Source organism: Marmota marmota, unplaced genomic scaffold (assembly GCF_001458135.2).
Source record: "Marmota marmota marmota unplaced genomic scaffold, marMar, whole genome shotgun sequence".
In the NCBI taxonomy this organism is placed as follows: domain Eukaryota; kingdom Metazoa; phylum Chordata; class Mammalia; order Rodentia; family Sciuridae; genus Marmota; species Marmota marmota.
In genome coordinates this window covers 13,549,265-13,573,116 of record NW_026000164.1, presented here as the reverse complement: position 1 = coordinate 13,573,116, position 23,852 = coordinate 13,549,265, and the positions used below count along the sequence as shown (strand labels likewise).

General features: G+C 39.3%; 1 protein-coding gene across 13 annotated transcripts in view; it reads right to left on the bottom strand.

The window, feature by feature from the left end:
• Positions 1-23,852, bottom strand: part of Dgki (diacylglycerol kinase iota) — a 340,467-nt gene that overhangs the window by 219,523 nt on the left and 97,092 nt on the right. For all 13 annotated transcript variants that reach the window (XM_048786882.1, XM_048786881.1, XM_048786888.1 and 10 more), the window contains one exon: positions 18,037-18,102. In XM_048786882.1, the coding sequence (XP_048642839.1) occupies positions 18,037-18,102 (66 nt within the window). The remainder of the gene's footprint in view (positions 1-18,036; positions 18,103-23,852) is intronic.

The following is a 23,852-nucleotide window of genomic DNA, read 5'->3' as shown; positions in this document are numbered from 1 at the left end:
CAGGACGACAAGTGTCACCATCATCACTGTGCTCTCCACCTTCTGCCATGCAAAGAGTTTCTATTTCTGAACCACCCAGAGTGTGAGAAGGAGGAGGCCCTGGCATTTCCTACACCACTAACTTCTCCAAATCAGCCACACACAAAAAAAGAGCTTGAAAAATATTTCTGATCTAATTTCATTACAAGAAAAGGAAAAGTCACTACTGGTTCCCTGATCCAATGTCATAATGGTCAAGCATCTCAGAGACTTTATATGCCTTTTGTGTCCGAGAACTCAGAAAAACAGAAGTGAAATATCAGAGAGACAGTATCCAGAAGTCAGGGTCTGGAGAAGTCCAAGGGTAGAGTAGGAAATTCAAACACTTTCATCATCCTCTTGGGATGTCTGCTCATAAGACAAGCAGCTTTTAGTTTTTATTCCTCATCAACAAGCACCGATGAGATTGATGGAATAGAAGAAACAACCTTCTTAAATGAACAAACAGAATGACTCTTCCATCAGGAACCAGAGAGGTGGTTTTAGTTGCTGCTGTCTTTAAATAATTACCAAAGAGAAGTTGGCAGTAATGTTCAAAGAAATTTTTTCCCCCACTGTACAGTCATTTTCTCACTGCCTGTGAAATCTAAACCCAAACAAAGAGCAGTAACAAAAAACTAAATAGGGCTTCAGTAAGGTGGTCAGAGGAAAAGAGAAAGATGTGATGGGCTGGAAAGTTATTCCAGACACTGGCCAAATAAGTCCTGCTTCATGTGTATGGATACTTTTAAGTTAAAGTCAACTTACAGGCTATAGAATGATGCCTCAAGGGCATCTGGCAGTACCTATAATTCTGCCTGTTCACTTGACACACCCTTGAGCATTCCCTCCTTTTTAACCCTTTCTCTTCTCTTGGTTCCCTGAGACACCATCCTGAGTCTCCTTCTACCTCCCCAGTCTCCTGCATGTGGACACTAGCCCAGGATGGGTTCAGTCACCTTTACCTTAAGATTCCACTTCTCATCCTTCACTTTTGCCCCACCTGCAAATAGCACTTTCATAAACATGACTTTTTAATATCAACTCTCTTGGATTTAAACAAGTTTTTCCATCGACATCCCCTTCTCAACAACTGAAGTGATCATATCGTCACTCTTTGTGTAGAAAAGAGTCAATACAGTAATCCTGAGACTCCTAACCTTAGAAGGGCTGTTTGCAAGGTTGGGAAACCTGGATATCAGAAGGGTTTCCCCAATTCCTAGAATAGTTTAGAGTGGCATGCTGGGCCTAAACTGTTGTGCTAAGTGGTCAGCTGAACACCCACTTTCCTGCTGGGAGTCTGGAATTTTGGTCTGTGCTATGCAGAGCGTGTTTATGTGAACAGGTCTCATTAAAACCCTGGGCACCGAGTCTGTAACGAGACTGGTAGATGTTTCACCTGGGGTTCGCAGCTCACGGCTAGAGGAATTCAACACCTCCTGAGGACTCCACTGGGCAAAATCCCTGGGAAGCTTGTGCCTGGCTTTTTCCAAACTCCCCCCTTCTCCCCCACCCCCGCACCTGTCTCTTTGCTGACATTGCCTTATGACCTTGGGCTGTAATAAGTCACAGATGTGAGCACTACTACATGCTGAGTCCCACCAATGAACCACTGAACCTGGAGTGCTCTTGGGGACCTCTGACACATGCTCCTCCACCCAGGTAATGCGTCTTACTGCCTCTTTCTGTCAATGACAGCACCTTTTCCCCAGAAGAGGACTTCTTCTGTGACACACACAAGTTCTGGACCAGCAGGCAACCATCCCAGTCCCCAGCACTTGAGAGTTGCAAACGCCCGACAGGAATAACTTGCAGAGGGGACACAAAGTCTAATGGGCCAGAGGATTAGATGTGCAGGGCTTTTCCAAGCTGATGCCAAACTATTCAATATAAAACAAGATGGTACCAAAGAAGACAAAAAATGACTTCACGTTGCGGATACTTGAAAAATTCCTCAACATCCCTGAAGTCATTTTTGAGAAAGCAGAAAGATGGATAAAACTTTAAACTAGAGCAACAATTTGTGATGCTGTGTGAAGGAAGGAAACAGCAGCTATGAGCAAGTGTGTTGGGGCCGAGTGGAACCTGAGCACACTGAACTGTCTCCCTGCGGACCCCATGTCCAGCCAGGCATCCAGCTGTGTTACCTGGTCACTTCATTTTCTAACTTCTCTCTCCAGAGACAGTCTGCTTCCCCCTTTATTCTTCACTGCCACCAGCTCAAAATGCAAAATATGACACTTCTTTCTCTATAGATCAAGAAAATAAACTCCTTATGAGCATTTTGGAACCATCCATAATATTCCCAATCAATTTTATTATTCCCAATCAACATCTATAACCCACTCCTTTCTGTTATAAAGCTCTGTCTATAGTGAGACAGGTCTAATTATATTCCACAACTTGATTTATTCTTTTCTATTTCCATTTGTTGTCCCATGCTGTTTTCTCATCCACAGCCCACCAGCAGGAAAGCCTACGCCATTTCATATACAGTAGTATCTAGATTTTATGTCTACTACAAAATCTAAAAAACATTTTCCAAATCACCTCAATGCATATGGTCTCTCCTCCTAAACTAAGGGCTACCTGTACCTCCCCTTGCCACTAACAAATAGTTGCCCCAAGAAGCTGGTTATATGATGTGGAGATGTAAGGTCTTCAAATAAAATCCTTATTCTTAGCAACTCGGCACAGCTCTTCAAACGTCATAGGCAAGATGTACACATTTTCTTATTAACTGAACCAGAAAGCTGCTGCTACGACATCATGATCCAATCCCAAACTTCATGCCATCCAGCCTTTAAACACCTGACCTGAGATACCTAAAAATGGGCATCCTCATTAGACCCTTCTCCAGGAAAAAAACCAGCCCTATAAGCAATGCAAACATCGTAGGACTCTAAATTTTACTTTTAAGTCTGCAATATTGGGAATGCTGAATGGCTAAAATCAATACAGTAAAATGCATAACATGACAGCCAAAGCTGAGTGTTGTGATTCAAAATGTACTGAGTCTTAAATGCTTTTACCCAGGCACCCTTTCATCAACTTGTACATGAGATAGAATGTGAGGAGAGATGACAAAGCTGAGACCAGTTCTTGGATCTTCTTATTGGCTGGGTGATTGTCTTAGTCAGTTTTTTTTTTTTTTTTTCACTGCTGTGACTAAAAGACCTGACCAGAACAATCTGAGAGGAGGAAAAGTTTATTCAAGGACTCACGGTTTCCGAGGTCCCTAGACAGCCTGCTCCATTCCTCAGGGCTCAAGATGAGGCTGAACATTAGGGAGGAAGAATATGGTGGAGGGAAGCAGTTCACATGATGATTAGGAAGCAGAGAGAGAGACTCCACTCTCCAGAAGCAAAATATATACCCTAAAGGCACACTTTCAGTGACCCACCTCTTCCACCCACATCCTACTGGCCTTCAGTTACCACTCAGTGAATCCTGTCAAGGGATTAATTCACTGACTGAGTCAAGGCTCTCATATCCCAATCATTTCTCCTCTGAATCTTCTTGCATGTCAGCTTTTGGGGGACACCTCACATCCAAACCATAACAGTGATCTTAAGTAAATCACTTAACTCTTCTAACATCTTCCTTTACCTAAAAAATGGAAATAATGAATTGAACCTCTCCTACACCTCCAGGTGGGTTATAAGCATCAAATGAAAAAAATGTAACTGGGAGTTCTTATAATGCCTTCAATCGTTGTGTGTGTTTATATATGTGAAAGAGTAATTTCATCACTAAGTTCTAACAGCAGGAACCTCTTCTACCACCTTGCTGAGAAAGCCTTCTGAGTGCAGGATGTGACTTAGTTTAGGGTGAGTGTATCTGGCTGCTGCCCTCCAGTGAATACTGGCCTTCTCTTCCAGCTTCAGGGAGAAAACAGATGCAATCCACTGTGACACAGACAGGCTGATTCCAGAAACAAATGACAAGGCCAATCACAACTAGTCTGATGCTTATGCAGAATTGTGGGGGGGTTCCTTGGAAATGAGCCTGGTGGTCATCATCTTTGTGCTTTGTTTTGGATTCTAGTCTGGCAGAGTCACAGTGACCATGGCTTTGGGGTTATTATCTAACACAGACACATAAATAGAATCGCCTGAGAGCCGTCATGGACCAAGTTCCCATTGACCACCTGCCATGGGAGATTTTGGCCAGGCAAAAAGAACCAGATTCCTAATCACCCGTGTTAAAATGCTGGCCCAAATCGGCTATTATTGTACTGACAGATGCCTGACTGCATTTAAAATGACTCTGATTTTTAAGGGCTATTTTGTTCCGCACTATCAAAGAGGCAAATAGGGACATGAGCCCAGATGCTTTGGATTCAACTGACTTCAGAATTAAAAATATCAAGAATACCGAGGGACAAAGTCACTCTCCTGGTTCTTTGGGTTTTTTCAATCACACTGAGCCTTTGGAATAAAGCTTTTACAAGACTTATTCTGAGCAGCTAAAGCTCTGTGGCATCTCTTTCTTCTGCCATCTAGGGCACATACCAAATGGCACTCAGTTTTACAGCCTTGGCTGAAACCGGAAAAAAGAACTTTACCTGAAATAAGCTGAAATTATTTTCTCGTTTCTGTATTGAACTGAAGTTTGAAGTGGGGGAATCTCTTGACCTTAGGCGGATTCCCTCCCTGTGTGATTTGATCTTACCCTGCACAAGTTGACACTTCACTTGCTTCCAAAACTAAGCAGCAATAAAATAAGCCTGTCCACATCCACCAGTGTGTGCAAAACCCATAACTGTTATTGAGGACAGACCCAAGTGAAATAGAAAATAAGATTTTTTTAAATCAATTTACCTCCTGTAATATTTATCTTAAAAAGATGACTTCAAGCATTTTTGCTCAAATATGTCCTATGATTTTTGAACTAAATATATACTCTTTTATAAATTTCATGTTTCATCTTTAAAATGTTTATCATAAGTAGAAAAGCAAAGTTCATAATTTTTAGCAAAATAAGATTGAAGTTTTAAAATAAACAGCTATATCACTCTTTGAACTGTATATCATGGGAATATATCTACCAATAGATTTTACTATAACTAGTGAATTGGTACTCACTGATGTAAAAGGAGGTTTTTCCTCTTTAAGCAGAACTTTGCTAGAAAACCTCAAACTGCATTGTAACTACCTCCAACCAGCTGAAGCTAGTAAGTAACCAAGACCTTCGGGTTACCTAGGTCACCAGCCTAACTGAAAACTCTTCTAATCAATAAAAAAAAAAAAAGACATTTGTGTTAACTGATTATCCACTCACTTATGGGCTAGTTTTGTCTTATCTACAGTTCATGTTTCAATCTGTAAGCAAAGCCACCAGGAACCAACCACCTTCCCAATACACACAGATCATTGAACTTTTCCTCTCAAAAAACCTCAGTGTAGTGATACTAGTTCACTGATACTAGCACCTTTGCCCGACATGGTGACTCCTTAGAAACTAGGCTAGGGTGACAATATGCCTTTTCCTTAGTTTGGTCACAGTGTAAAAATGTTAGTATAACATTCTAGTTTTTATAAAACTGGGATTTTATTCATTCATAGAAAATCTCATTTATCTGAACTTCCTAAATTTCCTATTCTGATAGTATTGGTTTTAAGCTAAAATTTTTAAAATTTGTTTTTAACATTTTCAAAATGTAAATACATGTATCCATCTAAGTTAAAATTATAATAAACAATATTTTTATCAATTAAACCAATAGGAAGGAGTGTCTATAACTTCTGAAGTTGCTTAAAATTATGTGAATTTATAGTTACTTTATTAGAATCATTCTTGAAAAGTCTTAAGTTCTTGTCTATTGGGTTTAATTACAATACACTTTATGGTAATAATTAAAGGCTCTTAAAATTTGCATCGCCTTTATTGTTCATAATATGTTGCATTGGCTTTTTATTATTCCTCAACAGAACACCCTGAGTTCCTCCATCCTCATATGGTTTGAAATTACAATATATTAATCAGAGCAGCTCAGCCATACCATCCTCAGATACTTCTTCCTTTTTCCATTCATTTGTCTCAAGGCCCCTTCTACAAGCTACAGATTATAAATTGAGTCTTCTAGGGAAGATTTATCAAAGAATTAGGACACAGGATTCTCCCTGAGTGTTAACACTGTTACTACAAATGTGTCAGACTATGTGAAGAGTCTAAGGCATGGCTTCCAGGACTGTGTCTTCCGTGAGTCAATGACTTTGTCAAGGTGGAGGGCTTAACCCAGGGCCTTGGAACTCAGGCAGACCCCCATAACTATGGATACTGATTGACATTTTAATTTACAAGAAAACTACAGATAGCTATGTGTTATGTTTTTATGACCATTCTGAATTTAGAACAAAAATATCTTTTGTGAATAGTATTATATTCAAGAAGGCACAAACTACATCTAACTATTGGGCTTACCTTTGTCCTATAATAACAGGTAGGTTTCTTGTAAGAAAACATTTTCCTAATGCTGCAACAAACTACCTACAATTATGATAATATGTTCATCCATGATAATTAATTGACATCTCTGACCCATAATTAATAACCTTAAAAATTAAAATTATCATTTTATGCTGACAATATTCACCGAGCAGGTTGGTGTTTGGGAAACAAAAAAAAACAAGACCAATTAAAATTGTTTAAGTTTTCTTTAAACAAATAATACAATATATACCTTGCTGGCTATATGACATTTCAGGAAATAACTGGCTGTAATCTAACTAGTTGATTAAATAAAATGTTCTTCTGCTGGTAGAAGTAATTCTACGTTTTTGTGTATAAACTTGGACTGTTTTGCTATACAGCTCCCAGACAACTAAGAAAGAGACTTACAAAACTTGGTGAAATTATTCAGATTATGTCCTAGCTGCTTTGTGAATCTATGTCAAGGGAATATTGTCAGGTACATGTACCTCAGAGAATGAAAAATCTGCTGTCTAGAAATAGTTTTGACTTTACTTTGGTGCTTTACTACATCTGTTCTTCCTGGTAATATTGCTAATGACCTAATAGTCTTTTCACACTCATGGACTCAGTCAGGGAAGATGTAAAGGCTGTTAAGAGAGGAAAAGAACTAAGTCTCAGAGGACCTAGCTTCAGGAACTAATCAATATATGTACCAGTAGGAGTGGGAGAGTGTCTGGGAGCCTGGATCCTGAGGGTGTAGGATAAAGAAGGCAGGACTTACAGCTGATGAAGGAGAGTTTCCCAATGTAGGAACACTCATATGTTAAAGATAAGTTAGATATTTTATAAATTTTATAGGTTTTTACAAGTTTTGTAAGTTACATGTAAGATATATATATATATACACACACACACACACACACACACACATATATTGTATATAAAGTTGTATATATATATATACACACACACACACACACACACACACACATATACATGTGTGTGTGTGTGTGTGTGTGTCCTATTGTTATGTTTTGGATCTAGAATGTTCCTCAAAGGCAGTGGCTGGGTCCTTGATGCAGCAATGTTCAGAGGTAGAACTCTGGAGAAGTGATTGAATCACGAAAGCTCTGACCTCAATAGGGATTAATAATTTTATGGCATTATTGGGAGGTGGTAAAGGCTGCGGCAGGTGGGACCTAATTGAAGAAGTGAGTACTTGAGGGAATACCCTCTAGGGCTATACCTTGTCCCTGGTCCATTCCTCCTTCTATCTACTTCCTGGCCACCATGAATTGAGCAGCTGTGCTCTACCACACACTTCTACCATGGTGTTTCTGCCTTGGAGCCAGCTGTCCATAGATGGAAACCCCTGAGCCCTGAGCCAAAATAAACCTTTACTCCTCTAAGACATTTTTCTCAGTATTTTTCAGAGTGATAAAAAGCTAATACAAATAAAATACATAATTGGATAATAGAAGAGTTGACCAAGAAACTCAGAAGATGATGCTGACACTAGGATGCTAACACTAACATTAAGATGGCTTTTAAAAACAAAGAAATGGTCCATGTTAAGTAGAAATGCCAGAACTGTTGTGATAGAGAAACACTGGAAATCTTACAGAGGCAATATATTGGAGTTGCTTTGTTAGGTAGAGCTAAGTACCCATCAGTTGACTATGATCTGCATGAGGACCAAAGGACACTCTACTTCACAAATCAGTAATAAATGTGCTGGTGAGAAGGGCAACATCACTGTTGAGAAGCTCAGGGCAGTTCTCCTCTGCAGGTTAGCCCAGATTGTAGTAAATGCCTTGCAGATTGATAGCAGTTGGGATTATAGAATTCCAGACACATTAGGGACCATGTGGCAGCACTTAGTCATCAAAGCAAGGATGGCACCTCTACAGTAAGATTGATGTTGACACCAAGGGAGCCTGACCTATAGAGAGCTATGGAACTGGAAAATAGAGCATGGCATCCCTAGAAGCAAGATGGATGTTTTTGTCAGCTTTGCATTGCTGTGACCAAAAGACTGATATGAACAACTTAGAGAAAGAAAAGTTTACTTTTGCTCATGGTTTCAGAGGTTCGGTCCATCATCAGCCAACTCCACAGCTCTGGGCCCAAGGTGAGGCAGAACATCATGGTAGAAGGATGTGACAGAGAAAATCAGCTCAGGACATGACAGCCAGCTTAGGACATGACACCAGGGAACAGAGAAAGAGCTCTGCACATCAGACACTAAAGATAAACCCAAAGACATGCGCTCAATGACCCACTTACTCCAGCCACTTTCTACCTGCCCATAAGTACCACCCATTAATTCATTTATTAATCCATCCAGTGGCTCTCAGAGTCTAATCATTTCACCTCTGAACATTCCAACATTATCTCACATATGAGCTTTTGAGGGACACCTTATATGCAAACCTTCTCAATGAATTTTCAGATAAAAGAATATTTTTCAATCAATACAATCAAAAGAAATCAGGAAAAAGTGATCAAGAGATATAAGGGTAGATGCTCCAATAAACAATTTTTTCTTATGTTTCTGTCATTCATCAAAGATAGAACCCATTGACTGAAGGAGAGGACAAGTCCCTAGAAGAAGACTCTAGCAACATCACAACAAGTGTCCATGGTAAATCTGCCCAGTCATTAAATTAAAGAATCTACAACCATTCACTTGGGTGGTTTGATACTGAGGAAAAAGAAATGTTCAAGTGTCTTAAAAACTATGGGACAAGATTCCAAGATGACTTGTCTACCCTGGGTATAAGGCAGCATCATGATACTCTAGAGCATTAAAAAAAAATCAAGTCCTGGACTAGGGCTGTTTATAGAGTCTACTAATTCTATAAATCCATCAGGGTTAATTTCCCTGGTCCTCAATTACATAATTGGAATGTACACACTTGGAAATTGTGAAAGAACTAGCATAGTGAGGAGATCCAAATAATACTCAAACCACTCTCCAAAGCATATCTAAAAAACAACCAATGTGAAACTCACAAATGCAATAGGTATGAGATGATTTCAAATTGGTAATTTTGAAAGCTGTGATAATGGTCTTTTGTTTGTTTCCTTAAAATGATCTGTTTAAGTGCCACCCTTTAAAAATTAAAGGAGGCAGAGGTGGTATACAATTACATATCCCCATTTAAGTTACCAGTTGAGATACTATAAAGCCAAATAGGAGAATGATGTTAGGCTAGCACAAATTCAACCCAGTGTACTCTGATTGCAGTTACTGTGCTAACTTTGGACTCTTTCAGCTTCAAGTACATGAAATGTAGAGACTGATTGGAAGTGAATTACTTTCCATCCTCTCTGAAAGGAAAATACAAAACATTTTACATTCACGTGCAGGGTTAATGGTGTACTTTTTCAGGCTCATTCCAAGGCTTTGAGCTCTTCTGGATGTAATGCAAAGGGACCTGAACAATATGAACATGCTGCAGATCATCACTTGGTCCACCTTATCAATGACATCATGTCAAAGCGGATTAGCCAAAAAATGGCAGGTATACTGAAAGTCTTGGTGAGAGAGAAGGTAGGGACATAGGCCCTATGTATAATCAGAGATCTCACTTGTTAGTGAAGCTCCTGGGGTTCACAGGAGCATGCTAGAAAAACCTCCCCGATCCATAAAGTAAATTATTGCATTTCACAATTTTGACAAAATAAGAATTAAGCACAACACTTTGTAGGCCTCTTTGGGTCCTAGATGTAGCACATTCCACATGTAAGAATACTGTCTTCATCCATTTAGTGCATGACATTAAATGCTGCCAGCTTAGAGTAGAGCCCAGAGCAGGAAAGAGTTCTGCAACAGATTCTTTCTGCAATGAAAGAACTGCTATCTCTCCATGCTCTTAGAGGAACAGGAGAGGAGAAAAGGTCCCTGTGGTATTTATGACAAGCAGCAACAAGACAATCACAATACAGACACTAGGATTCTGAAACAAATTTATGCCATCTGTAGGAGAAAATGAAATACCTTTCAAAATCATTTCCTGGCCTGTTACTATGCTCTGGTGAAGGAATACCAGGCGAATCACCAGGTGTCATGAGCTGCATTCTGTAAGATCATAAGGTTGGGTTTGCCCAGCTCCATCCATTGCTATATTAATTGGGATTATCTAGGACCTTGAATGAGCAGCACCAGGGTGCATGAGTAGGCAGCTCAGAATTCCATGTCACCCATTACTATATAGTACCAGGTCTCTCACTCAATTCACACCTCAATTAAGGGTCATCTGAAAGAGGAGAAAAAAGCTGAGATTGGGTCATGCATGGATGGATCAACTATGTAAGTCCCAGCCAAAAATGGACTCCTGTTGCACTGAAGCCTACTCAGCAGTGGTCCCTAGAGAGATAAGTGAGAAGAAATTTTCCAGTGAGCGTAAGTTCAGATGAAGCAACTGTGTAAAAAGATAAATGCCCTGGTGTACAAATATATAATGACCTGTAGACCATGGTGAATGGCTTGCTAGATGGTCAGGGACCAGGAAGGAAAGGAGAGGTCTGTGGAAGAGATGAGTAGATGATATACGAAGTTAAGTACAAAGAGTAAAAAAAAATCTTGTATGTTGATGCCCAACAGAGAGTACTCACCTTGTAAGAAATAAAAACTAAGATATAACCCAGGTACCACTCTCTGTTATGAGCCATCCCACAGATAGCACCATGGGGTCCTAAGTGAAGTACCCATTGTGGTAGTTCAGGATGCCATGTTTGTGTTCAACAGCAAGGACTACCATTCACCAAAATTGAGTTAGACATTGCCACTGCTTAATGACTCACCTGCCAACAAAAGCCACCAAAGCAGAGCACTAAGGCCGTTATGACACATCCCTTAAAGGAAACAACTGATGGAAAATGGATGACACTGAACCCCTTCCACTCCAGAAGAGGCAAAAACTCACTAGAGTCAACAAACATACACATTGGTGTTTGACCCACTGATACAGGATTCTGCAAAACATTGTATAAGACCACAGGAAACACTTTATGACAACAAGAGTGCATCAGTAGACATGAGTCCATGAGATGAGCCACACCACCCAGAAGCAGGCCTGATGCAGTCTTTGGAAGGCACATATAACTCAGGTTGGAGCTTTGAAAGAATACCTTGTATGCTGTTCATACAAGGTCCTAGATAATCCCAATTAATATAGCACCATCCTCCAAACCCAATGCACTCCCAAGTCCATGGGAATTTTATGGTGGTTTGTGTCCATGGCAAAACATACTGTTAAAGAAACCAAGGAATGGAAGTAGAGTGGCCCTGTCTACCACAGTTTCCACTGACCTACTTGGGGAATTTTTGATTCTCATCCCTACAACTCTGGGCTCTGAGGATCTGAGTACCAAAGGGAGAGCACCTTCAACCACCGGGCACAACAGGAATCTCTCAAAGTTTAAACTACCACTGAGCCCAGTTAATTTGGAATTTTTATGTCAAGAGACTAACAGATACAGGAATGAGTCATCGTACCAACAGAAGAAACTGACCTGGATCATTAGGTAGAGACACAGCTGTTACTTGACAATGGAAGCTGGAAGAATATATTTGGTACCCTGATGATCCACTGGGACATCCTTTGTAACTCTCTGAATAATTTTAATAATAAACAGAATGTGAAGCACTTAAGACTAAGGAATCAGACTGCACAAGGCTAAGGTCCTGTACCCCTGCAATCAAGCAGGTCACCTAAATCAGAAGTACTAGTTGAGAGTGAGATGAATCCAGAATGGTTCCTCCAACAGCAACACTTGACTGGTAGATATCAAAAGAAAATGCTGTTTTACCACAATTGCTTTTAATCAGCTGACAATAAAAATGATTAAGAATTATTATCTCTCTCTCTCTCTCTCTTTTGTGTGTGTGGTGCTGGGGATTGAACCCAGGGCCTTATGCATGCAAGGCAAGCACTATACCAACTGAGCTATATCCCAAGCCAAAATTATTATCTCTATATATTACATCCTCACCAAAGCACTCAAAAGATCTTTCCTGAGCAACATGTGTTAACCAACTTCAATGTACTTCTAGACTTACTTGCCTTGTTTAATTAACTGTGAGTGTATTTTGGACTAATTCTAATCTATAAAGAGTAAAAACTCCATTTATTAGTCAAAAGAACCTTGACTTCTGCTTCTCAGCTAACAACTCAGCATGCATTTCTCTGCCTACCTAGGAAAACCAAGCCCTAGTTTTGTTTATTACTGTAATGGTCATCAATTTTAAAAATATACAAATAAGTCTTTCTCTTTTAAAATCATATTTCATTGTGCTGTATTTTTAATTGAAGGAGGTTTATTTCTGAAATCAATATTCAAGTGTCTGACACACCCATGCTTTTTAAACCAGGGCAGAGTGAGAAGTAGCTTTTCTTCATAAAGTGATTCAAGAAAGGCAGTTTGAAAGGGAGGTAATCAGCGGCTCAGTCTCATAACAAAAGACTAGGAATCAAAATTTCAGATTAATTGTCCAGGGTCAGATTCTGAAAAAAGGAGGGGAAGTATATAAAGGCCAAATTGACTCCACTGAGGAAGCCAGGGAGAAAAATGGGAGGCCATTTGTCTCTGAGGAACCTACCTTTTTAAGCCACTTTATGGAGGTATAAATACATATTTAATGTATGCAACGTGATGAATTTGAAGATAAGCATATACCTGTGAAATCAGCTCTACAAGCTATGCCAAAAACATATCCAACACCTCCAAATTTCTTTCCTCCCACCCATCTTTTTCTCCCAGTGATAAGAACACTCAACATAAAAGCTACCCTCCTAGAAGCCTTATACATGTACAGTACAGTATTTTCAACTATAGACACTATACTACATAATAGATCTCTAAGACTTATTCCTCTTGTATAATCAAAACTTGATTCTCTTTACTAATACCTCCCCACGGCCCCTCCCTGGATGAACTTGAGGACATTAAGCTAAGTGAAGTCAGTCAGACATGAAAGGAGAAACGATACATGCTATCACTTCTGCAAAGAACCTAAAATAGTCAAAGGATGGAATCGTGGTTGCCCTTGTCCCATTTACTGACATTCAGTCAAGGACAGAAAGAAAAACCAAGCTTCCAGCAGTCATTTTGCCAGGAGCTCCATGGAGAGGCTTGGATTCCATGCCCTTGTTCTATTGCCCACTCCAGTCCTCCTCCATGGTCCTCCTGAGGCTAATGACAGAGGATGTCTCTGTTACAGCTGGACACACGTAGACAGGCAAATAACCAAGCTTGCCCAACCAGCTGTGGATCCTCACACTAGCACTTAGAGTCCTGGTCCCTAACCTCTCAAGAGCTGACTCCTAGGATGCAGGCATTTTCAAATCACTAGAGGGGAGTTTTCAAGTTGATACACAAAATATCCTAGAAAGCCCCAGTCAGTATTTTTATTATTTTTAGACTCTGTAATCCCTTTCACCATCCCTATAATAATGGCTTAGTCATTTTTTAAAATTTTTCCATTACAAAAAAAGCTATTAGGTATTCTTTGTTTAGCTGTGTACATTTTACATCCCACACCTTAAGTTCATTTTAAATTAATAATATCCATGAAAATTAAAGAGTACTTTTGATATCTTCCCATTACATATGGTGCATGCAACTTAATTTATTTAAATTAATTAAATATTAAATAACATATGATTTATAACATAATAAATCATAAGGATGTGTCTTGTTTGGTTAGGGAACTAAGAAGTATTCAAATGTATACCAAAGTTGAAATAGGGGTTATTGCACTGAGAGCCTGCTCTTAATATTTGATAATAAAAATTTCTGAGTCATGGTTATCAAATAGTATAAAAATTATTTATTTTATAATGCTTATGTATGTTTCCAAATGAAATAAAAGAAGGTTTCAGGTTGTAATTTACAAACATTTCCACATTACCACACTGCTGGGCTTTGATGCTTGGTTCTTTGAAAGAATGGTCAAATGAGCTATAATCATTACTATATTGTTCCTTTGCATCTTGATACTTTTAAGTACTACAGACAACTCAGTGGTGAGGGAATTCTAACTGAATGAATGTAATGTGTAGATTTGGTGAGAAAAAGTCACAAACAAGTTTGCAGAATAAGTATGCATTCTGGCTTTGAACCTTGATTGAATGCAGATCTGCATTAAATGATATGTTCTAGATAGATCTCATCCAACTCTCCAGTCCCATCTCTGTTTTTGATACACTATGTCCCATTGTTAAAAGTTGGCTTTTACAAATGTTCCTTCTGATATGTGAATGCTAACACACAATAAGTGGGGGGGTGGGAGAACAGAAGTTCATTGAATTAGGGGAATGAAGGGAAGGGAGGGAGGACAGGAATAGGAAAGACAGTAGAAAAAATAGGACATAACTTTCCTACAATCATATATGAATACACGACCAGTGTAACTCCACATCACGTACAACCACAGAATGGTAAGTCAGAATCCATGTATGCATAATATGTCAAAACGCATTCTACTGTATTTTTTAAAATGTTGCTTTTATGGTTTGCCTCAACAAAGTCCCTTGAGCTCTGGTTTATACTGGGTTTGGTAGATAGAGATCAAAGATACATTTATTCCCCTCAAGCTGTCTGAGTCTTGTGACTAAAGGCCATAGAAGAACCCTGGCCATCTCCTGCCTCTTCAGACTAGGCTTGACCATGGCCCCTCCGTTTCTAACCTCAGTGTTCGTCACTATCCTAGGTGGTTCCCCTCTAATCTGCACACACATTATAAATACTCTTTTTATTAAACTCTCATCAAGCTACATAATTTAAGTGTGAGTGTTTCATTCTTTTTCTGATTTAACTCTGGCTCTTTCATAAGACAGGGCTATGAATGATGACAATGTCAAACCAGGGAATGGCCTTAAACTTGGCAGCCTGAGATGTTCAGTTAATGTTAAAGGAACCAAGCAGCTGAATCATGAGCTCTCTCATGTGATCACATTAAATGCCACACACACACACACACACACACACACACAGTCAAGCAAAAATACATTCACAGCTCAAGAGAAAATCACTCCAAATATTTATTATTCAATCAAGAAGTAGAAATCGAAACCATATTATTAATACACCCTAAAAACCCACCAAAGCTTCAAAAACACCAGTGGGACAAAAGATTTGCTAAGTGAAATGGCTATTTTTTAAACCCACCCAAAGAAAGACATTGTGGAATAATTGGGGTGAGACTTGGGTGAGATTTGGAAGCCTGTGGGTATGTAAGGATGTACAACTCTACTGATAAAAATGACACCCAGCACCAAAGTTTGAAATGGCTTTTCAATCACTTAATCTGCAAATGGAAATAGAACTGTTAGCTTTCCCCCAGTCCAGGGCAGGATCAAGGATGCAAAGGAGAGTTATCATCCAGCAAGGATATGATAGGTCTAAGACCATCCCATCCTATCATTGCTTGAATCTAAGAATTCGCGAGCAGCTGGACTGTAAGGGGTAAACATTATAGGAACATTGCATGAAGAGCTGGACCATCCCCCCCTGATAACTGTGGTGTGCAGAAGCTGCAGGTACTCTGGGAGGATTGCCTGAGAACATGCACAGGAGAGGGGATGGTCTTAGCCATGCAGCATTCGGGGAGTCCAGGCTTCCAATCCACCGACCGTGCCTACGTAAGCTGAGGCCACACAAACGGGAGTGCGATCTGACACCAGACAATGCTTATCCTCAAATATATTATGTTCATTGATTTTTTAAATAAAATTCCTCCGATTCCATTATAATTTGAAGTGTTGAAGTGGTGTCAGGTATAAGACTGCCCAGTGAAAGATTCTTTTCCAAAGAGAAAAACTCACTCATCCAGATTGTTCCTACAATCACATGTCTGACTCCAAAATTGGTTGTGCCTGACTCTCTTTTCTCTACACCTTCTCTCTCTCTCTCTCTCTCTCTCTCTCTCTCTCACACACACACACACACACACACACACAGACACACACACCCACCCACCCACACACACACACACAGAGTTATAGTTTACAATTCACAAAGTAAGAGAAAATTCAAAAGCCCCAAGGTAGCACCATGTAGGAAGAGGTAGATTCACCCAAAGGAGACTAGAAGACTGACCTCCTACTTCCCAGTCATGTAAAATGACCATCAAAATCTTTCCACTTCCCCTTCCTCCTCACTTTTTTCTTTAACTCGATCTGCTTTCAGACTATTTTGCCAAACTCTTTACAGGCTAAAAGGCAACCAACTGAGAGCCACTGGGTGGAACCTGAGGATATACTACTAGTATAAAGGAGGTCCATGCCCTGAGAACTTGGTTACCAATTGCTACATCATATTTTCTTCCCAGGTATGAGACACAACCGCAAAATCAATAAACTATTTCCAAGTTTCCTTCACCATCCACAATCCTACTCCAGGCAATGTTTGACTGGAAGGAGTCACATAAATGAATTAATTAATTAAGTAATAATTAACTGATAAACAATACATTCTCTCAAATTATCTTGAACTCTTGCCAAACTCAAACTTCCCATTACCAATGTCCCATTACCAATATCAGTTTATTACTGATGTCATTTAAAACATTCTTTATTCTATGACTGACCTCTGTTTAATCTTCCCAGAGGTTCCTGAAATCTCCTAAAGAAGAACTTTTTACACTGGAAAAAATTCATACTCAAATCAGTTCAGGTCAATAACATTTGGAGAAAAGCTAACAGTTCTATTTCCATTTACAGATTAAGTGATTGAAAAGCCACTTCAAACTTTTGTGCTAGATCAATAATATTTGGAATGTGAGTTTAACAGCACACAGTCATATGCCCCCACCCTGTTCCACCTCTCTTTTCCAAGTGGCACTGCATCAGAGGAGCCTGTAACCAGCCAGAGTGAAAGAGGGAAGAGACATACACAACCACCACCAACAGGGGCATCTCTTCCCAGAAACTGATAAGAAGAGCTATGTATTTCTAGCTTCTGACCATGCTGTCATGCATGGCTCTGCTCAGCACCTTGTATCACAATACAGATGCTCACTCTTGGACATGGGCAAAAGTAGCATTGCTCAACATTCCATTAGTTTGCTGTTACTGACCAAATAAGTATGATAGCCAGTTTGCCTTGTAGGGAAGTTTTAACAAAATAGGAAAACTTGCTTTCCAAAATCATCCATCAGTCAGTCATAGTGATGCATGCCTATAACTGCAGGAGGTTGAGGCAGGAGGATCACAAGTTCAAGGGCAATCTGGGTAACTCAGCAAAACTCTGTCTCAAAATAAAAAATAAAAGGGGCTGAGAATTTAGCTCCATGGTAGAATGCCCATGGGTTCAATCCCTGATACCAAAAACAAAACATAACAAAAAATCAACAATCAGAGGAATTCTCTGCAAGGATGCATCCACCTAATTCCTTTTATTAAGACCACTACCTCTTGCAGTGAGCTGTACAGCAACTGAAACAGCTCTTCAGAACAGTGGACCTGGAAAAATAGGACCTTTCAGGAAACTGATGCACTGAACATTGGATTTGGGGACAGGACTTGTCGACATGGGTGCTTGCAAAAGCCTGAGGAGCCTCCTGTGATGGCTGTGGGTGGCTGGGCCTCTTACCTTACCACACTGCTTACATTTCCCCTCCTGCCGACGCCTGTGCACCCAGTGATGACGCACAAAATTCTGTGGGGGAAACAAAGTTAAATGAATATGTGTTAATTTGCAAACCTCAATATTCATTTTTTTTAATGTTTAGAGACTACAGGATTATAGAAACCATAACATAAGCCCCTAGAAGCACAAAATCAAATGTGTAGATACAACTTGTTTAGCAATGAATATGAATCCACTCCAAAAAAAAAAAAAAATGAAGCTACTTCTCTATGCCAGTGATCTTTCACAATGGGAGACAGCGTTTATCCTGCCCTGTCTCCCTGTCTTCCCGGTGGCAAGCAGCCAAGCCAGATTGCTGTCACTCCACCTTAGTAGGAAAACATGGTGCAGATTTGTGAACAGGAAACTGGACTGGGAGATAACTCAGACAGGTATAGGAAATACCCAAATAGAAGTGAAAAGGTGAAGGAGAAAAGCTGACACATGGATAATTGAACATGACAAATGGCTGCTCTCCTGCTGTCTCCAGCCACCCCTGCCACAATCCTCAATGCTGGAGGCCAGTTCTACTTCCACAGGGCCCTCTCCTCAACATTCTACCTAGAAGGAACTTAAAGAAATCAAGTTATCAGAAAGCAATAGATCCCCTGATTTGGGGCATTGATTTGAGAATCTAGAAGAAAACTGATGTCAATAAGAGATGTGGGCATATTGGTGGTGTTTGCTGATGGTGTGTTTAACCCATCCTCTACACTAGTTGAGGTTAGTTTTCAAGGTCTGTTCTTGTCTTGGACTGTAGGAAACACAGGGGGTCCTCTTCCTCCCCCAGGGACAGAGTCAAGCAGCCCCATCTCCATTACTCTTAGGATGTTACAAAAGAGAGCATGGTCATTCAACTATCGATGCAGGTGAACTCAATAGCTTAATACAACTCATCCCTCTGGAACCAATATGCCTGACATACTTGATAAGTTTTTTTTCTCTTGCCCTTTTCAGATAAAACACACTTTACCTGATAATAACATGTCTATGGCAGAATCTAGCCATGGTCCATATTTCCCCTTTAAAGGACCCTTAAATATATTCCTTAATTCAAAAAATATTTACTAAGTGCCTACTGTATGCCAAGCACACACCTAGTGCAGATGGACAAAGATACGAGATCGGGGTTGAGGGAAGAAAAAAGCTTTATCAAGGCATGAAATTCAGAATGATGAGAATACCTCCAACAAGCACTACTTTTATTAATAAAAAAATCACCACCTCTATTCTCTTAACAATGTAAAATCAATTTAAAATAAAACTGAATAAAGGCTCTGGAGGTATAATGGTCTTTAACTGTAAACTGTGAAGCAACATACTGATCCTACAAATTAGTCTAATTTTCATCTTGTTTTTCACTCTGCTCCCATTTATTAAAACAAAGATACAATTCAATATTTCTCTCAGAAAGTAGCTAATCATAATAGCTAACACTTACTGAGTACTACGTTCCATGAACTTTTAAAAATATTTTGTATGTAATAATGCTTTTAGTCTTCATGAGAATTTTAATAAATAGAAGTGTTGTTCCTTAGAAGTGTACCAATCAACCTCTAGGAGTTGTTAAAGTATTAAAATGTTTCTAGATTAGCTGTGATTTAGCACCTCTACCATTTTGCTAGCTCCTCCCCTACCACCATAGCAACCCCTAATGTACCCTCTCAATATTGAAGACCATTTTTACATCTTCTTAATTGAACAATTAGGATGTAAATTTCTGACATATTGTGTCTCCAAGATCCTGTTCCAAATGAGATATTTTGTGAAAACAAATCCTGCTGCCTGGGCAATGCCACAAATTCCCTCAAAAACTTCAGAACACTGGGCTGGGTCCACCCAGTATGGATTGTCCATGGAAGGTTAAATATCCACATGGGCGATTTGGGGTACCATATCTGGGTGTAGCTTTCAAGATGGTGGCAACAACTCCAGAAATGTGCCCAGTTATCAATATTCATTCCAACAATTCAGAGGAATAATTCTGTTGGTGGAAGATGAAGGTCCTGGATCCTCCACCTCCTACTTTGCAGGTAAGGCTACTACTGAGTGATAGAATTCTAGTCCAGTGCCTACTGAAGAATAGGATGGGGAGGACTGAAGTCAACTGCCAACTGCAGTAGTTATTCCCAATCACATTATTGTAGGGCAACTCATCAGAGGGCTTGACTTTGGTCAGAATTATCCTCCTCACTTTACAGATGAAGAAGCCAAAGCACAGAGAGGTCACAAAGAATTTAAGAGTCAAAGCAAGGACTAGAACTCCAACATACTGGCAGTAGAGTCTACGCTCCTTCCATGGCATCTCTATGCCTCCTCAACTCTGAAAGATTAGGTTCAAGCTACTTCAGCATGACACACCAATCAATGACTTCAATGACAGTCAGGAGTGGAAATATTGAAAACATAAAAATGTCAGACACTAATCAAAAAGGATTGAAAAAATTTAATACAATTGCTGTTATTTTAGCAGAAACTGAGGGAGATTGAACAATATGATTGATGTTAAGAGAAATTCTGCACTTATTGAGATTATAAATCACCTAGTGACTTTCAATTTAAGAAGGGAAATGTTGGAAGAATTGGGTGCAATTAACCTATGAGAAATCATGGCTGACTCATGGGACCCTTGAGCTAGTAACAGCTCCACTCAAGAGATTAAACCTACAATTTCCACAGATCAACAGTTATTTAGAAATTAGATGACCTAATCATTTGCACTACAACATCTATCATTTGGCAAATGGTTCTTTTTTTAAAAAAATATTTATTTATTTATTTCTGATTTGTTATACATGACTGCAGAATGCATGTTAGTTCATAGTACACAAATGGAGCACCATTTTTCATTTCTCTAGTTTACACAAAGTAGAATCACACTGTTTGTGTCTTCATACATGGACCTAGGGTAATGATGTCCATCTCATTCTACCACCTGTGCTATCTCCATATCCCCTCCTTTCCCCTCCCTCCCCTTTGCCCTACCCAAAGTTCCTTCATTCCTCCCATGCTCCTTCCCCACCCCCATCCTCATTATGGATCAGCATCCACTTATCAGAGAAAACATCTGGCCTTTGGTTTTGGGCGATTGGCTTACTTCACTTAGCATGATATTCTCCAACTCCAACCATTTACCTGCAAATGCCATGATTTTATTCTCTTTTAATGCTGAGTAATAGTCCATTGTGTACAGGAACCACAGTTTCTTTATGCATTCATTTATTGAAGGATACCTAGGTTGGTTCCATAATTTAGCTATTGTGAATTATAGTTCTGCTATAAATATTGATGTGGCTGTGTCACTACAGTATGCTGTTTTTAAGTCCTTTGGGTATAAACCAAGGAGTGGGATAGCTGGGTCAAATTGTGGTTCCATTCCAAGTTTTCTAAGAAATCCCCATACTGCTTTCCAGATTGGTTGCACCAATTTGGCAAAAAGAGTTCTTATACCATGTAGTTTAGTTCATTTAAGGAATGGGAGAAAACACCTTAAATTTTTATTTAAAAACTAATGTAGGGGCTGGGGATGTGGCTCAAGCGGTAGTGCACTCACCTGGCATGCGTGGGGCGCTGGGTTTGATCCTCAGCACCACATAAAAATAAAATAAAGTTGTTGTGCCCACCAAAAACTAAAAGATAAATATTAAATCTCTCTCTCTCTCTCTCTCTCTCTCTCTCTCTCTCTCTCTTTAAAAAAAAACTAATGCATATGATTCTACCAGTCATTAAACATCCTGAGTATTATCCTTCCAAGAAAATAAGTGGGAGACTGAGGATATGAAAGCACAGAGAAAGTAACTTATCCATTACCTTTACTGTAGAAGAAACTTAAAAACTAAGCTCTATGATTTGAGATGTCAAGCAGTTGTTATTCAGAGTTCTTCTTCCTCCTAATATAAATTGATCCTATTGCTTCTTTAACATAGTTTGAATAAAGTACATCCAATAAACGTACGTTGAGCTGAATTGAATTCTCAATCTTACTTCTTTGACAATTAAGTCATGTGGTTATCATTTGGGGGAGGAAGAATCATCAGTTGCCTTCATCAGTGAGATAAGGAAAATCTTTATTTCCCAAGCACCTCAATTCTTCACACAATTTTCTTTTGACAATTATTCATACCTCTTAATTTTTTGGACTAAAATTAGATTTTTTCTATGTTCTTTTGACCATTATTCATATCTCTTAAATTGTTTAACTGATATTAGATTTGCTTCCAAATGTGAATGTTGATGAACAGTTGTTAAGACAGAACATCAAAGCTTCTAACACAATAATACCTTTTCATCACTCATCAATAATTTCTGAATTATTCATATACTTCAAGTAAGTATAAGTAAGTAAGGGAAAAAGCTATTACTTATAGGTGTTAAAATATCAATGATGTATTATTTCAAGACTTATCTGCAGCTGGGCAAGGTGGTACAAACCTGTAATCTTAGCAAGTCAGGAGGCTAAGGCAGGAGGATCATGAGTTTGTGGCAAGCTGGGAATGTAGCTCAGGTGTAAAGCACCCCTGGGTTCAATCCCCAGTACCAAAAGAAATAAAAAAAAATAAAAAATACCCAGTGTTGTTAGCTGAGACATATAACACAATTGCACAGTTATTTTCAAACAGCCAATGCAATTCAAAATATTTTTCATAGAATGCTTGAAAGGATCTTAGAAATCACAACCCAATCCATATGGCTTATGACTAAGAAAACTGAGTTCCAAAAAGATTCAACTTGGAGAAAGCAATCCAACAAATATTCATTAGAAAACAGCTGCGCGCCAGGCACTATACACTGCCAGGACACGGTGACTCACAATCCCCACACTCAAGACTGACCACCTATTAGAAAAGAAGCAGAGTTGAACTGAACCCAGATCAACTAATGCTAAAGTGAATGTTCTTTCATTTCCATTGAGTACTCTAATGAAAGTCTCTTAAGAATCACAAATGAGTCATAGTCATGGTTTCATCTTATAAATGTCCTCTTAGACTAAAAGTTCTTACACACTTTGGAAGAAATGCACCCCCATATAAAAGCGTTGAGGCCACAGATACTCATTGATCACATACTCCATGTCCTGGAACAATTAGTCTGTGATAAGCTCCATGATTGATCTCCCAAGGCTTACACTAAAGGGGAGAAACATTGTCAGGCAACAAACAGTCATAAACATAAATAATTATGACATATAAAATGACCTAATGGGGAGAACAAGGAACTTTGACAAAGAACACAGTGCTACCTGCTTACACGTGGTATCAAGGAAGAGCTCTGCAATGGAGCAAGTTCATCTGTTGAGTGGTATTGGGAGGTGAGACCTTGTGTTAGGTAACTCGTTCTTGAGGGTAGAGGCCTCGTGAATGGCATTACTGCCTTATGAAAAGTACCCCCTGGGATCTTTTGCTTTCTTTTCTCTGAAAGAGGATGCAATAAGAAGGCAGCAGTCTGCAACTTGGAAGACGTCCCTCATCAGAATTGGACCATGCTGGCATCCAGATCTTGGAATTCCCATCCTCTAGAATTCTTAAAAGAATTCTGTTGTTTATAAGCAACCCAGTCCAGGGTATTTTGTTACACAGCCTGAACTGACTAAGACAAGCTCTGAGAGGATGATAATTGAGAAGAAACCTAACTATAAGAAGTAGCTAGTCGTTTAAAGAGATTTACAATATAACAATAAATTATGCAAGGATCTACAGGTAAGGGATATCTTGGGATGCGCCTTGGAAACTGAAATAAAATTCCTGGGACAACTGTGTAGAGCTGGAGAGACACGCAGGGGC